At 34.7% G+C, this 16,721-nt stretch overlaps 1 protein-coding gene across 7 annotated transcripts in view; it reads left to right on the forward strand.

The window, feature by feature from the left end:
* Window positions 1-16,721, forward strand: part of LOC145660518 (uncharacterized) — a 443,921-nt gene that overhangs the window by 415,027 nt on the left and 12,173 nt on the right. For all 7 annotated transcript variants that reach the window (XM_081725684.1, XM_081725686.1, XM_081725687.1 and 4 more), the window contains 4 exons: window positions 5,239-5,482; window positions 8,415-8,671; window positions 13,138-13,363; window positions 15,681-15,773. In XM_081725684.1, coding sequence (XP_081581810.1) covers window positions 5,239-5,482; window positions 8,415-8,671; window positions 13,138-13,363; window positions 15,681-15,773 — 820 coding nt within the window. The remainder of the gene's footprint in view (window positions 1-5,238; window positions 5,483-8,414; window positions 8,672-13,137; window positions 13,364-15,680; window positions 15,774-16,721) is intronic.

Here is a 16,721-nt window from a genome sequence, read left to right on the forward strand (position 1 = left end):
AACCTTTGAAATCGGGAAGATCATTTACAATAGCCCTGTATTATCCACGTGCACCAACTTGCTGTAGAGAAGATAACTGGATATATAGTAATAATCCGTAATTGCGATTTGGTGTCTATTCTATATTTGATTCCGAGTTCTTGCGTCAATAGACTGTGTTGACTATGCAGCTTCTCTACATTTTTCAGCTGATTGTTCACTGTTCTGCTCTGTATGAGTTACCTTCCGCTGTGTTGCCTGTTTTACCACACAATATTTTATATTCGCTTAGTGCTTATGTATCCTTCATTTTTTTTCTTTCTTTCTTACTTAAGTTTCTGTAAGTTTCTTTCATCCTTAATAAAAAAGAAAAAAAACGAATAACGAAAAAAGCCATGTCAAAACCTGGCGAAGTTACTCTTAAATTTTGATAATCTACAAAAATTATTGTGGTTTTATTTGTTCCTTTATTTATTAATAAGAATTATGTCTTCATTATTCCTAGATGTTTTAAATCCAATATTCTGGATAAGGTATCCATAAAGTACTCCATTAAAGTTTCTTAATTTTAATAATCATCTTTGTCTGCGCCTTTTCCATGTTTATATAGGATCGACATTCCATTCTTTAATTCTTTTCCTTCATTCTCCTCTATCCTAGAAGAGTTTCTTTCTTTTAATAATTCTGTTAAAAAACTAGCAGAAGTGCCTATTCTTTGCACAAGAATAAGGTTTAATAAATACAAAAATAGAAATTTCAATATACGAGTTGAAATAATCCCTTTCACCTTTGAGGAACGCAATTTTTGAAAACGCTACAACATATATTTCCTTAATTTTAATGAAGAGTTCATATACCGAATTTCACACCTCCAAACTTGAGCGATTCTTACGTTGAGCATTTTCTCAATAAAGAATGACTCACTCATGAACGCCCAAAGTAAACTAATATAGTTAGAAACCTGAAATTTTGAACAGAAAACTCCTTTTGTTACGAAGCTAAGCATAAGAAGGAATGTTTTGAATTACATATCTAAAGGGAGTTTTTTTTCAAGTTGAGAGGGAAAGTTGATACATAAACTCTTCATTTAAAAAATCAAATTAAGAATAAAAGTAAAGAAAATATGTTTCAGCGCTTTAGAAAATCCCGCTCCTAAAAGGAGAAAGAGAGGTCCATTTATATAAAATAATAAGCAATTTCCTATTCTTTTTTTTAGAAAATGCATAAGGATCGCTAAGTGCGTTTGGAGAAGTGAAATTAGGTATATAAACTCTTCATCAAAATTAAGGAAATACATGTAACGTTTTCAAAAATTGCGCTCCTCAAGGACGAAAGGGGTTATTTCTGCTGTATTGAAATTTCTGATTTTGTATTTATTAAACCTTATTCTTGTGTGAAGAACGGGCACTTTTGGTACTTTTTAATAGAATTATTAAAAGTAAGAAGCGCTTCCAGGATAGAGTGGAGTGAAAGAAAATAATTAAAGGGGGAAGCTGATCCTATATAAACATGGAAAAGGAAGAGAAAAAGATGATGATTATTGAAATTAAGAAACTGCTTGGTTTCAATATTGAAGAGTTTCGATAAACTTATTTTTAATCGTTTAAACTTAAATGTAAGACTAAAAACGTTGTATGAATTCTTTGGTAGAACTTTTTTTAAGTAAGATGGATTGTTTTAATGTAACTGCACATGCTTTTTTTATTCTCAAATATACTACGATATGGTACTTCAACGAAATGTATGGAAATAGCCAGGAAAAGAATATTCTTTTTATCAATTATGAAATGTAAAATTAAGCCTATAGTTGCTATAGTTATACGCCATGTAAGTTTATTTTATCAGTGTAATATAAGTTACTTAAATGGATATGAGGAACATAATGGCTCAGTCATAGAGCGCTTGGATGAACAATTTCTTCTTCGTGTTTTACCTTAAATTTTCCAGTTTCTTTTGATTCTCTCATTCCATCAGTTATCCCATTATCAGTCACCGGAATATACCAGTCGTTTGTTTCAATCTACAGGAACGTTAAGCTTACAATTTTGTTTTGATAACTATATTATGAGAGACAAAAGCTTTCTGCTCCGTCTTTATTATAATAGAAGCGATTGAAAAATTATTATTTTATATATATACAACAGATGCGGCAGTAAAACGCTGGAAATAGTAAGTTACGTTAGGGATAAGAAAACGGGAGTGGTGCCATCTGAACAACAAACCTTTACCATTGACCCTGGTATTATTTCGCGTATCATTATTTAGAATCGTCGGGCCTTATTTTTGTGAAGACGATCGCGGCATTGCTGTTACCGTGAATACAGAAAGTTTTGTTCACATGTTGAATTATTTTGAGCGACACAGATTGCTAATCTTCCAGTACCTGCAAACACATTCTTCCAACAAGACGGGACCACATGCCATACCTTGTGGAATTCCATTAACGCGCTACAGAACATCTTTCCTGGTCATCTCATCTCCAAGAACGGGGATATTTCTAGGTCTCCAAGATCCCCTGACCTTTCAGCATGTGATTTCTTCCTTTGGGGACATTTGAAATTCGAGATCTTCTGGTGTGACCCACCACACACCATCCAGGAACTGAAGGTTCAAATTCGGGAGGAAGTTAATCGACTTCCAGTGACAATGTTGCAAGATGTGATGTCTTAATTTCCGTAAAAGACTTGGATTGTGTGTGGAGGAAAATGAGGGCCACTTACGTGATGTCATTTTCAAGTGATGGACATATAGTTCCGTTACATGTCTGTGCAAGATGTAACAGTTGTTCAGAAACATTCCTTACTAACATTGTATTTCTTTTATACCGATGTGAATAAATTTATATTGCTGGTAGAGGTTTTAAAATCGCCCATTTCACTGCCGCCCTTGTTTATGTATAATATAACCCTTTACCGTATATTGTACCATTTCTGGCATATACCGATATTCTATTTTAAACGTGTACACATTACATCCACCTTCGAACGCAGTCCTTTTTCCCATTAACAAGGAATCGGTTATTCAGTTTGACTGCTAGTACTACTTTGCGGCAAACCCGTGAATTAGAGGGCAGAAAACATTCCAGTACCTGGAGAAATTGATCATATTGCACACAACGGCAGATATTTTAAGAAATGATAATTTCTGACCAAGAAAAATAACATTCCTATTGTTATTGTACTGTTTAGTTCAAGTTACAATAGTTTGTTGCGATTATTTGCAAAGATTCTATGAGAAAGTGACGTGATGTATCTGTGCCATATTGGGCACATTGTGCATTAAACATATCTTTTGCAGCGCTGTCATGCATTTTACGGGAGGAAAGTGAAGAAAAAATCCCAACGGCAGAGAATCTAGCAGTAGATGAACAAATAAATTTGCTTTCAAAGGACAAAGCCCTCTAAAACAACATAATTCAAACAAGTAATTTGTTGTTTTGGTCAAACACAGATGAACAACTGAATAGTTCGTGCACTTTAGGAGTCATTTTCCACTCCATTTAGGGTTTTTGCATCTCTGTCTTTCATCAGTAACTTCAACTTGATCTCGTCCATTCTTACATTTGTCACAGGTACCGGTGCTCGTAGTAGTAGGTAAGTGCATGTTGTGTTGTATGTGGCATATACTGGAACGCCACATTCAAATGACTGCTAGTGATTTACACTTACATAGCTTCAATTTGTATTAAAAACGTGTAGTAAAAAGTTAATAAAAAGTACGTAATTTACTTCAAATTCCTTAATTAATGTCATAGAGGCACATTTTAACGTTTCTGTTTAAGGAAGAGTAATGTTCATTTGATGCGAATCCAAAGCCATCTAAATTCTTGCTTGTTGTGAGAGTTCTGCATACTGAATGGATGTGTGTGTGTGTGGATAGATCATACAAATTTTAATGCGATTCGTTTTATAACGTCTGTCTAGTTATGCTACATGATACTTCAAATTTGTGTTAAACGTTGATATTGCTTCTCAGAAAGGCAGGAGTCGTCTTCGAACTTGATCGTATTTTCCAAAATAACGTGCGATTACAACTCATTTCGTAGCAACGATGGGTGCATTCCAAGTTCTACGAGTGCTTTGAGATATTGTTTATTGATGAGAAAATTGTGGTTTCAGCTTCAGAAAAGTCTCTAATTCGATCTCAACTCTTTATGATTTTGTGGTAGACACACCTTGTCTGTGGGTTTTCTCAGATTCTTCCATTTTGTTATCATTACCTTCATTCCTTTAATTATTTATCGTCCTTTTTCATATCTTTAAGGTATGGCTCCAGAATGCTCAATTAAGTATTTTGCATACCATGTGCATTAGAAACAGTCTGCAGTCAGTATAATGTTTATATTGAAAGATTTCTAACTTTTGTGTAAATAATTGCATATCTTAGTTGTATTATTTTATTATTAATAGTTTAATCTGTATATTTTCTTTGTGCAGTATAACGTTCTGTTAATATATTTGTATTGTGAACAAGTAATAACACAATTACATATTTTTATTAAAAAATAAAGTAACACTTATTTCTGCATTTGCAATGCAATTGTTGTAGGCTCAGTAAAATAATTAGAGAGTTATTGTATCATATTAACAAAGGCAGTTGCGGTCTTGTCTACAATCTGATTATATCAACTTGCATATTTTGACAGTATCGAGTGTGTGAGGACGAACATATTCATGATTCTCAGCCATTGAGCATGTCTTGTATACTTTTCCTGCCTTCATAAGGAACAAACATCCTCTGTTTTCACGCGTTATCCAGTTATATGAACAAAAAGATAAGTAAGTAAGAACAATATGTAAACTGAAGTTTGCATAACGCACATCTTTTACTAAATATTAGGTTACTCGCCAATCTGCTAGTAATTATTGTTTTCGGGACGAGATATCGGTTACCTGACTATAAGCTTTCCACTGGTCCTCTCAGATGTTTGAATGCAAAAACTGTTCATCATATTTCCTGGTAAAAAGTGCTATTCTTAATATTATTTCTTGGTAAAAAGTGCTGGTCTTAATATTCTGATCTTGATTTAACTAATTGAAACTGAAGCAAATTACTTATGTAAAGATTAGTGAGTAATTTTTACTCACTCTCTGTACTTCAAATGTGCAAGTTCTTTTAATCAGGATATACTAACTCCTCTTGTATCATTTACTTTCTAGAATTAACAGGAAACGTACTTTCCTCATTTGCTTTAACAATATTAACAATAACTTAACTTTTTTCTCGGCATTTTTTTTAATTCTTTATTTTCATTTTTAGTCTCCGTAGAGCTCGTTTGGGCTGTGATGATAAATCCTCGTCCGCCGATAGGAAAAAGAAACCGCCACCTGTCCGAACTCCCGCGTCATTGGCAGTAGCCAAATCTAAGAAGGCGATTGAGGCCACACGGAGTGCTGCAAATCCTGCTGTTGATAACAAGACCACAAAATCCAATTCGTCAGCTTCCTTTTCCAGGGCAGATGGTGGGAGATTTAGTTTGCGACTTCCCAAAGGAGCTGTTCCTGTAAGTTTATTTCATTTGTAATACCTCAGGTTGTGGGTTTTTCTGATACTGAAAGTTAATATTGACATTTTCCACTTTCCGTATACATTTCATGTGCATTTGTGTTGCTGAAAACACAAGTAGACGAACTTAGAAATAAATATACCTTACCGGTGTATTCGGGAAAACAAAAACTTTTCCAGATCGTTTCGGTGCTTTTTGGCAACTTTCTCAATGGTTGTAAGTTTGCTGCCAAACTGGTAACATGTAGAAGGGTTTTTCTATTTCTGTGAAGTTTTTTTGAAAAGAAAAAATAAATTAAATTTGACCTCTCTTATTTATCCTACAATATCAAGAAAGTGACTTGTCTCCAACTTAAATCGTTTTTTTCCAAGAGACCATGCTTATCTCAGTTTGAAGCAAGGATCAAATTTATATTTTCACTTAGAAGGACTCCATAGATATGAAGGAACCCTTCTACGTGTTATCAATTAAGCAGCGTAGTTATAGCCATTGAGAAAGTTGCCAGAGAGTAACGAAACACTCTGGAAAAGTTTTTGTTTTCCCGGATACACGGTAAGGTATATTTATTTCTAAGTTATTCAATACGTATCCTATAGCCACTATTAGCAAAGACAAGAAGAACAAGTCCAAATTTCTCCAGTTTAATTCTAAGGCAGTCTCCACCCACAAATCACCATTCATCTCAGTTTGCTGCAGTTTGTATCTTTATTGTAGTGTATCAGGCATTAAGCTCATCTACACACACTTTTGAGCTGAAAAGAAATGAAACTAAATTCAGTTGTTCCTCGTTCCTGAGATTCCTTACCCATCACAGCTTTCAATGTATTTTGGAAAATTACAAGTCTGCTGTTCAAACTAGCAATTAATATTATCCGAATAATAATTTTATCGGAGTATTCAAACAAGTATTAAGATTAAAATCTGTAGTCGAAATTTTTAACTATTATAGGCATTACCATTCTTGGCAAGATTTAGAAGTAGGGAAAAAACAATAAGAAGTTCATTCGCCCTAATAACAGTCATGCTGGTACCAAGATCTAGATACATAAAATAGCATCAATTTCTACTTATCTTGTCGAAAAATAATATAGAATATATCAAGTTACTTTTTTTTTTTAATTACAATATATAATATTTTTGTCTAGCATGAAATCTCTTGACTTTTTGGTTTAAATATGTGACTATACAAAAGAATGGGGAATGCAAATTATCAGGTTAATGCGTAAATGCGGATACCGTTTATAGGATTCATTTTGTCTGTGATTTCAGAATGTATAAAAACATTTGAGTACGTATTTCAAAGCCTAAATTAAACTGATTAACCCCCTTCTCCCTTCTAAAATTACATCAATATAATTATTCCTCATTCTTAAGAAATGATAGAGCTTCTTCGTGGTTAAGCGGTTAGCGTACGCGCCTTTGGCGTGGGAGACCCGGGTTTGATTCCCGGTGGGAGCTCATGTGATTCGAATTTCCCGTTAATCAGTAGGTCCACGTCTCATAGAGCCTTGCTGCTGAATGGGACGTTAAACTCAAAATCAACTCATTAAAAAAAGAAATTCTATGGATGGTTAACTGACTTTCACTGGTGGTTTAGTAACCCAGAAGAGTGAGCTCAGTGGTACATCACTTACCTCTGGTGCGAAGAGTCCTTGCTTCAATCCCAAGCACTGTGAGGTTTTGGAACAAACATCGTGAACCTGGTTTTAGAGAAGTTCTCCCATTTTCTTCTAAATATTTTCAGTTTACAAGCAGTTTCATCATTCACTTGCACTTCTTTATGAGTTATAGTCTATTAGGACGAAATCGCGGAACATTAAACTAAAAATTTATAAATTTCTTTTATCCATATATCACATAACTACTTACAATCTACTGTATTCAGTTAGTTTGGTGTGAAAGCATTGTATTTAGTTACTAGTTTTACAATGTAGAGATTAGTTTCCTTTTTCTTTGTGAAGTAATAAGTTATTTACTGTTTTTTATATAATACAAAAAGTGTTTCAAACACATTTTCAGAGTTCCAGTCAATGTTTATATGGCATAATGTGTGTATCCTGAACAAAACAAATTATAATCCACAATTCAAAATTTGATTAAGTTTATTGAAAAGTTGACGATAAACCGTATGTTTCTTCAATGGCAATTCTTTTCCATTCATCTTATACTATTTTCATAGCTACACGCTTCAGATAATGCGTTATTCTAGTAACATAAAAATAAATAAATAAATAAAATAATAATAATTTTTAACTTTCTGTCAGAACTACTGCATTTTTTCATACTTCATCATTTAGTTTACTTTGTCTTGAAAGGAAGATACTGTTATAGAATACTGAAAAAATAGCTTCTAAACAATAGTTATAGAATTCAAAGTGTAGTTTCAAAAAAATAATGTATTTCTGCAATTCCAAGGTAGATAAGCCTAATTCTTTTCTAAGTGTTTTTCAGACGTCGAAAAACTTTTTTCTTTTCAAGTGCAAGAGAATAATCAGTGAAATGTATTGGTATCGAAAAACTTACTCCCTTATATTAGAATTTTAAGTACGAAGAACTGAGAGTTGGATTGGTGAGGAATCTTGAAAAAAAAAAAAGTTCTCATGTTGAACGAATATTCTTTATTGGAATATCGGCAGAAAGATAGTACTCATGCTGCCCTTATTCCTCGGACCTCATCTAATGAGATGACTTCCTACAACTGTTTGTTGAAGTATTGTGTGAGGGAAGAGCTATTCAGGAATCTAATGTTTTGAAGTTTTAATTTGTTTTATGCACTAATATATAAAAGAAATATACTGGTATTTTGCATATAAGATCTTTGCTAGTATTACCGATATGTTGTTAGAATTGTGGGAGTTTTATGGTTAAAAACACACACTTAAGCGTTAGAATTCGTAATCTAACATGTGGAACTATTGTCTATTTCCAGCCCCAGCAAACTCCACCAGCAAAGCCAAAAATGCCTAGTACAAAAAAAGAAAGAGATGGTAAAAAGTCTGGCCCAAGAAGCAACTCCACCCTTTCTGCTCGCGAAGTGGAATTCCAGAATTGGAAGCGTCGCAAGAACTACGACCCAATGAAAGCTGCTGCTGAGGGGAAGAAGCGGCAAGCAGCGAAGAAGGCTGCTCTTAACCAAAGTGCAACCCAATCTTCCATTGCAGCCTCTGGGACTTCGCGAACTCCAAGGTAAATATGGTTTTTGAAGATTTTTTTTTTTTTTTTTTTTTTTAATGTTATGATATTTTATATAGTAGTTACGTTTTACAGGAATCAAAGTAATAGTAGTAGTCTTACGCCGAAAACTGCAATCGTAAATTTAAGGAAAGTGTAAAGTATCGGCTATCAACAACGTGCCACCTATCTTTTGAATATACAGGGTGTTCCACATAAAACCGGTGCGCCAAACGTACGAGAGTCAAGTGACATTTTAACAGCAACAATGAACTATCTAACAATTAATAAATAATAGTAACGTTAAACAGTTATTTATAAGAGATGCTGGAAGTGGCGACCATGGGCATCCAGGTATCGCTGACCTCATTTGATGACATTACTAGCAACCGCTGTAATTCTGCCAGCGTGATGATGTTAATTCCTCTAGTAATGTTCCGTTTAAGATCGATGGAGCCTGTCTTTATGTAAAATTCCACAATATCAGTTCGCTTTTCTAATGCAAACTGAGCCATGTCTGTCACAAATCTTCCTTGTTACCACAAGCACTGATTCAACACATAACACATTGCAACAACTTAACAATACCAACTTCTCACAACAACTGACGCACTAGCACACTGGTGCACTCAACTTTCCGATAAAATGCAATGTAGCCAACTTTCGAAATAGTGTTGTCACCCCACAAGCAATTTAACTAGAGACGATTAACCAGTACGTGAGGCGTACCGGTTTTATGTGTAACATCGTGCATTTCGTAAAGAATGATATTTTTAATAATTCAATCAAATTTAGGAGACGAATATTCAAACTTCGTCCAAAAACAAGTTCAGTAAGTAATCCGTGCTTTTTTTTTTTTATTATTATTATTATTATTATTATTATTATTATTATTATTATTATTATTATTATTATTATTATTATTATTATTATTATTATTATTATTGAGAGCACTTAATTTTGCTCTTCAGAAACATGCTTCAGTAGTGAAACTCAGCAATGAAAGAAAGAAAAGAAGCACGAATTACCCTCTAATTTATTTAATTCAACTTTCCTTTGAACAAAGTTTGAATTTTCATTTATTGAATATGATTGAATTACAAGTAGTATATACGTCACTGTTAGAAGAACTCAAACCACAATAGGTACAATCTACTACTTAGGGAGCACGGTGGCTCAGTGGCAAAGTGCTTACCTCTGGTGTGTAGGGTTCCTGATTCGATTCTCAGTCAAGTAAGTTTGTGATGGATAACATCGTGTCCGTGACTTTTCTCGAAGTAGTCCCGTTTCCTCCCTACAGTCTCATTCCACCAATTCTTCCATCATCATTCACCTGCTTTAATCATAGTCTTTCGTAGCCTAAAGGACGTAATCGTGGTACATTAAACTGGAAGATTTCATTTCATTTTTATAATCTGCTACTTAACGATTGATATTTGTCTTTTGCAGTACATAAATTACAGTAGACTCCCGAGTATCCGGCTCGCGACTATCCGGCCTCCGTACTATCCGGTCTAGTTTTCTTTTATCGCAATTAAATTAGGAAGGCAAGGTGTTGCATTGGCAACATTGCCAAAGCATTGGAAGCGGGCGTCTGCTACGATTTTCCTACATGTCGTGTGCAAAATACAAGTTGTGACAGAAAAAGAGCAGCGTTCTGCTCATTGTTCATTATTTTGTCAGTGTGTAACGGACCTCAATACAATACGCTTGCCGCTGGTCCTGATTATAACTGTACAGTACGTACAGTACTGTTTTTGTTAAGCCTCCACTTCCCCCTGCCTTGGCCGATTTCTTACGGTCTTATTATAAGGCAGTCGCAACTTGCCTCTGCCTTTTTTTCTCTCTCATATGCTCTTTTATTTCATTTTTTTTCTTTCTGCTATTCGGCTTTCGTCCTCGACAGATTTGAGGTGAGGCTCTGTTTTATGGCATGGTGCCTAATTATATAAACCATGCCCTATTTTCTTCTTCTACAGTACTGTATTCGGAAATTGTTCTTGGGGTATGCTTAATGTTCATAAAGAAATGAGTTCATAGAAACCCCCGGCCTATCCGGCTTTTTTGTTATCCGGCCTGTCCTTCCGCCACATTAGGCCGGATACTCGGAGTCTACTGTAATGACAAAAACTAATGCACTAGAATAAATATTATCAACTACATCAAACTGGTAACGAACGATATACATTTTAACGCCATACAAATAGTTTCTCTCGATTTGTGAAAACTACGCACGAAGGTTTATACCCACCCAGATTGTTATGTTCAGCTCAATAAAATCTGTCAATTGTTATATGTTTCATCTTTACAAATTAGTTTTTCGTTAAACGCTAATTTACTGAAAGATGGTTTCATGAATACGGGATTTTACTTTACTTTTAAGCGTACCGAACAGTTAGGAATCTCAAGCTCCATTTTGGCATTATCTAGAAAATATACTTGTTCCATAGAAGTCCACTTCATCCCTAACTAATTTCGTGTATCAGAATCTAAAAATAAAGTCCTATATCTGCGCTACAACTCAGAAATTAAAAAAAAGTAGGGGAATACATTGTAAGGCATCTAATTTCGTACTTATACATAAAATGGGAGTAATTTTTGTGATCGGTAATCAGAAGAAAGAAGATCTGAATATTCCATGTGTAACAGCCCGTTCGGTTATAGAAGCTTTCTTCCTGGGATCCCACCTCTCAGATGATATGTTATTATGTCCTGTTAATATCCCATGTTCAGGGCTGGGTCTAGGATTTTCTGATGGGGTGCACTAATAAATACCAGTGCATTTGAATTAAATTTGATTTTTTAAAAAAATACCTTTAGGCATCTGTGGTGTGAATAAGGAATTACTCTAAAAATGCTAAGTGTCTGCTCTCGGTGAATCCTTTTCATTCAAACTTCAGAAAATTGACTTAAACTATTGATGTCTGCAAAACGTCACTTTCTCTTAAACCCAAACGGAAACATGACAGCAGAAATTTTCAGAAAGTGTTGCTATTTTTACTGTTAGCTTCTCACTTTAGGTAGTGTATATTTACAATGAAGGGGAGAGGGGTGCACGTGCACCTTTGTACCTCCCCTAAATCCGGCCCTGCCTATGTTATATATTTATGTCTGTTCGATTATGTTATTCTGCAGATGGTACTTTTAATATATTGCTTTGATTGCATTCCCTATGTGTTTATGTTGTCATATATTTAATATATTTATATTGTATTTTAGACTATATAACTATTTTCGAACTATTAAAATGGTGGATATTATGGAGGACGAACCATTTTTATTCATGATTTATGGCTTTGAAAAGATCGAATTAATATAACCAAATATATTAAAATATTAAAGTAGGATGTTCGCAACTGTTCGGAGTATGGACAACGATCTAATATTTAACAGAGCATTATATATAATATAATAGATATAAACAATCTGTTCTAGCAGACTATTATAGGCAGCGAACCGCATAGTTTTTAGAGCCATGAAAGTTTGTTTTTGTCGATTTTTCAAATTACGCATCCGAATTTAGCCTTAAGCATGTCATTTTGTTAAAATCGATGTGATCTATCAACTATCTATGCCTATCTTTGGAAAATATTTTAGTTAAATACAGGATTTGGAATTAGATTTCTGGGCGTTTGGCATCTGTGGCCAAGTGTTAGCTCATCATGTACGAGGAATGACGTCCCTCGGCGATTACACTATCCAAGGCAAGGGAAGGAAGGAAGCGGCCTGGACCTATATGTTATATACCATCCCGACATTTGCCTGATGTGGATGAGGAAAGCCCAGGAAAACCTCACTGAAGATTGCTGGTCTGAAAAAGCTTAATTTACACCTTTTCGACCGTGTGCTCATCGGCAATCAAACCCGGATCGCTCGCACAAAAGACGAGAGCGTTAGTGACTACGCTACACGGAACCACATTAGTTAAATACAAAATGAAGCTTAAGAGTAATTAACAGTTTAGGGTTCCATCTCATTAACTACGCTAAGTACGATCGTCTTGCTAATATCATAATGAATAGCGTCACGAGAGCATACTCCAGCATCAGACTCACCTTAATAGGTGGCATGTTTTCGTTTGGCACCAATTTTTGGGTGCAAAAAACAATTTGTTTTTCTAAATTTTCTCTAAAACTATCCATGAGCTTTTATACTGACGCATATCATTTTGTTCTACTCAGTGAAATCTATCGAGTAGTAAGTCTGATTTTTGTACATTTTTTTTTTTTTCGTTAAACGATAATAATATTGTATTTTGAATATTGCTGTCTACAAAATATATTCGAAATATAGGAGGGGCACGTGCTGCCACCTATTGATTATTGGCGCTCCCCTAAAGTTACATAAGAACAATAATATCTAAATATAGGTATATATTCACGAACAATGTCCATCTCAATCAGAATAAAATGCACATATTTTAACTGAGTTTCTTCTTTTCTGTTATGTAATTCTATAATGGTTTTCCATTGTTTTTTCAGTCCTCCAAACCCGCTTCTTCGTTCTGCATCGTTCCATGGCACAGGAGGAATGACCCCTCGCTCAAGTCAAGGTTCGTGCACCTCAGAAGATGAGGTAACTCTGTCTGCGGAAGACGATTCTCCTGCCTCGCCACCTCTGAGGAAGAAACTTCACGGGGTCCATAGCCACCACCATCACAGAACAACGCACACTCCACCGGATGGAACTGCGTCACCGTCTCGAAAAGTAATCAATTAAGTTTTCTATATTTCTCTCTGAGAAGTATCTCAACTTGTTAAAAATTAACATAATCTTGTTGCAAGTAACTTCGACAGGGAAACAACGATTTTGTATTCACTAGCTAATGTAGTAAGAGTCCGTAGGTTTAAAATACAGTTCCAAAAGTCGATGAGAGCAGATGTTCTCACCAAGTGTGGTTCAACTAAGAGCTGGATGGCATTAGTCTTAGTTTTGCTGCAACAACTAATTTTTACAGAACTTTTAATTATTATGTTTGCTTTTAATACCAGTAGTTGGAATGAGACGGAAGCATTTAGCCAATAAACTGGAGATCATGTTCAAGTCTCCCCAGTCCAATGATCAGCTTTATCTCTGTAATAACAAATAATTTTTACTTTAGTTAACGAACACGAAATAAATGCTTTCAAAAATTCAGTATTTCAGACATTGAAAACTTAGATACTGTATCTGTTGAAAAACAGTGAATTTTTAGCTATAAAAACTAAACTCGAGAATAATCACAAGTCCATATTTAACATAAAGTAATGTTAGTTTTTGCAAATAATATATATATATATATATATATATATATATATATATATATATATATATATATGACAGTTGTGCATGTTTTCGTGTATTTTCTTATGTTTTTTTCTCTGATACATAGGTGGTTTTGAAACCACATATTTTCCTATATTCTCTTTTCGAGTTTATGCCCTTAAGTAAGACTCATTGTCTCTAGTGTAATAAATAACACTTTTGGTGTAATCCTACTTTGAGAAAAGCATGAGGGGAAAAAATCAACACCAGGTACAGAAGGTCCAGTGTTTGTTCATAAATATATCAGATGTTGCTAAGATATAAAATTTAGTAATGCCTAGTCAGAGGAGAACTTCACTTTCTGGTGTTTCACCGTTTCATTACACCAGCTAGATTTTGTGCTTATTAATAAGTATATTTCAATGCAAATGATATGATTTTATCTAATTCATTCTGTAATTAATATAAGTGGGGCATTATATGTTAGAACTGTGTGTATATTGCTATCAATTATAGTCAGTGGTCTTAAAGAAAATATATGTATTTCCCTTATTGTTTGTGAGCGTAAGGATGCGAAATCTCAGTAAACAGGCTTTCTCTATATCTTGTGTGCAATAGTGCTAGGTAGGTTTTACTTTGATGGTTGACGTTTGTACTTGAATAAATATCTATAGGAAATCATGCAATGTACAGCGCTTTTTTTTTTTTTTTTTTTTTCATTTTTATGATTATCACAATGGAAATAGCGTGCTCAAATTTAATGTATTTACACTTAATTGCGACACCTATGAAGTTACTTTGTTTTATAGTTAATACAAGAATAAGTCATTTTTCAATCAAGAGAATTGATCAGGAACCAACTCTATTTTTGAAAAGAAATAAATCAGTCGTAGAGATCGGCGTCATGCTTTGTTTATTGGATGTTATATTTTTCGTAATGATATGCAAAACAAAATTTTCTTATTTATAGTAAGGTTTGTGTCTGAATCTTTGGAGCTCTTAACTGTACAGTAGTACAGTATTGCATGGTGCTGATGTGAATAGTTATGCTTAGTAAGTAGCTTAGCACTTATTATAGAATGTAGCGCAGGGTGCAAAATTTCAAAGTCAGACGCACTCGCCAATCTAAAAATTATGGTCGCCAGTTCTCACGTATAAATTATGAGAGAGCCCCCCCCCCCCTCTTCTTCGACGGCTTTGATTTGACAAAGAAAGAAATTACATCAAGGCATAAAATTTTAAAATCAGACAATTAGATTCAGGATAATGAATTTTGAATTGGACAGACACACAGTCATAGTCATACGTCTTGCAAATAAAATCAGAAAAATAAACACTGCTGAACAAGACGGTCTGTCTCTGCACTGAAGTACCAGTTGTCGATTGCAGTTTTCGGATCAAAGTCCTTAAGTCCTGAAGAAAAGGAGAGACGAACTACAACGTTGTGAAGACTACACTTTCCATGTCCATTGAGAAGACTTCATATTCCGTGTTCTCTCACTCAGTAGAATTATTTTCATGTGAAACAGAAACGATTGCTACTGAACACTGGTCGCCATATCTAAATTTCTAGTCGCCAGTGGTGACCGGAAATTTTGCGCCCTGATTTAGCGTATTATGGTAAAGAAAGTCACATTAAAAGAATATATTCCTGTAAGCCTTAGCCGTGCCTGAATATGACGAGTGTTGTCTTTTGTACGTACGTAACAAATGAAACTGTATACACAATGTACTGATTTCAATGATAGTCACAAAATTCTCATAATTACTATATTTTCAGGCTTCTGTGGATGAAATGATGCCAGACGGAAACAAGACCTTTCTACGAAATTCCACTCCAAATTCTTCGTTAAGAAACAGAGGGAAGCTTGAAGTAAGTTGTAGTAATCCTGATTGTATCACCATCTTGACTCATAATTGTAGTGCAACTTCTAGAACTTCGTTGTCAGGAGTGAATAGTCGCATTATGATCTGGCTGTTGAATACCACCCGTCAAAGTTCTCTTTTGAGGAAGTTCTAGCAGAAATCATCAAGAGAATACATCTTTTAATAAATTACGTGCGAGTAATGTCTTCGTGATCAATTACAAAAATATTATTGTATTTATCACTTGCGTTTCTCGTATAACCGTGACTTCGCGATGCTGTTGTAGCCATGTTATCTTATTTCAGAGTTGATATCACCCTTCTTACACTTGGAAAGCTCCTCGTCGAGTTGTGGCTTATTTGACCCCTAAGGCTTACTAGGATTCTTCCTTTCTTACATTTGAATAAATATTTGATTTGTTAATCATGCTAACTATTGAACTTCACATGTTGTGACAGGCCGGAAGTTGGATACAGATGTATATGATATACAGATGTATAAGAAGAAAAAGGGGTCGTGGAACTTCTGGATGTCAGAACATCTAAAGCAGTGCTATTCAACCTTTTTTTCTCACGTACTCCTAGACTCAGTTCTGTTGATTAAAAAGGGGGGCAAGTAGAGACCCAACAAAAGGACAATCAGTGTGCCAATCCAAAGACTATATACAGGGGGATAAAGTGAACATAAGAAAAAATTAACATGGGAGACATCCAATTCTACTGAGGAGGATTTTCCCCTCATCCTGCTTGATAATTAGCACAGACAATGTTAAAAATTTAAAAACTAAAAGTAACTTTAGAACTAACCTGTTAATGGGATCACTGAGCTTGTTTCCGGGATGCCAACTCCTCGATTCTTGGTCGAATCTTCAAGAGTGCGAGAGTCAGAGCTAATTCTGGACTCAAGCAGTTTCTCTGAGTCATTTTTATTGATATTAACGCAGAGAAATAATTGG

Source organism: Thermobia domestica, chromosome 9 (genome assembly GCF_964235325.1).
Source record: "Thermobia domestica chromosome 9, izTheDome1.hap1.1, whole genome shotgun sequence".
Lineage (NCBI taxonomy): Eukaryota > Metazoa > Arthropoda > Insecta > Zygentoma > Lepismatidae > Thermobia > Thermobia domestica.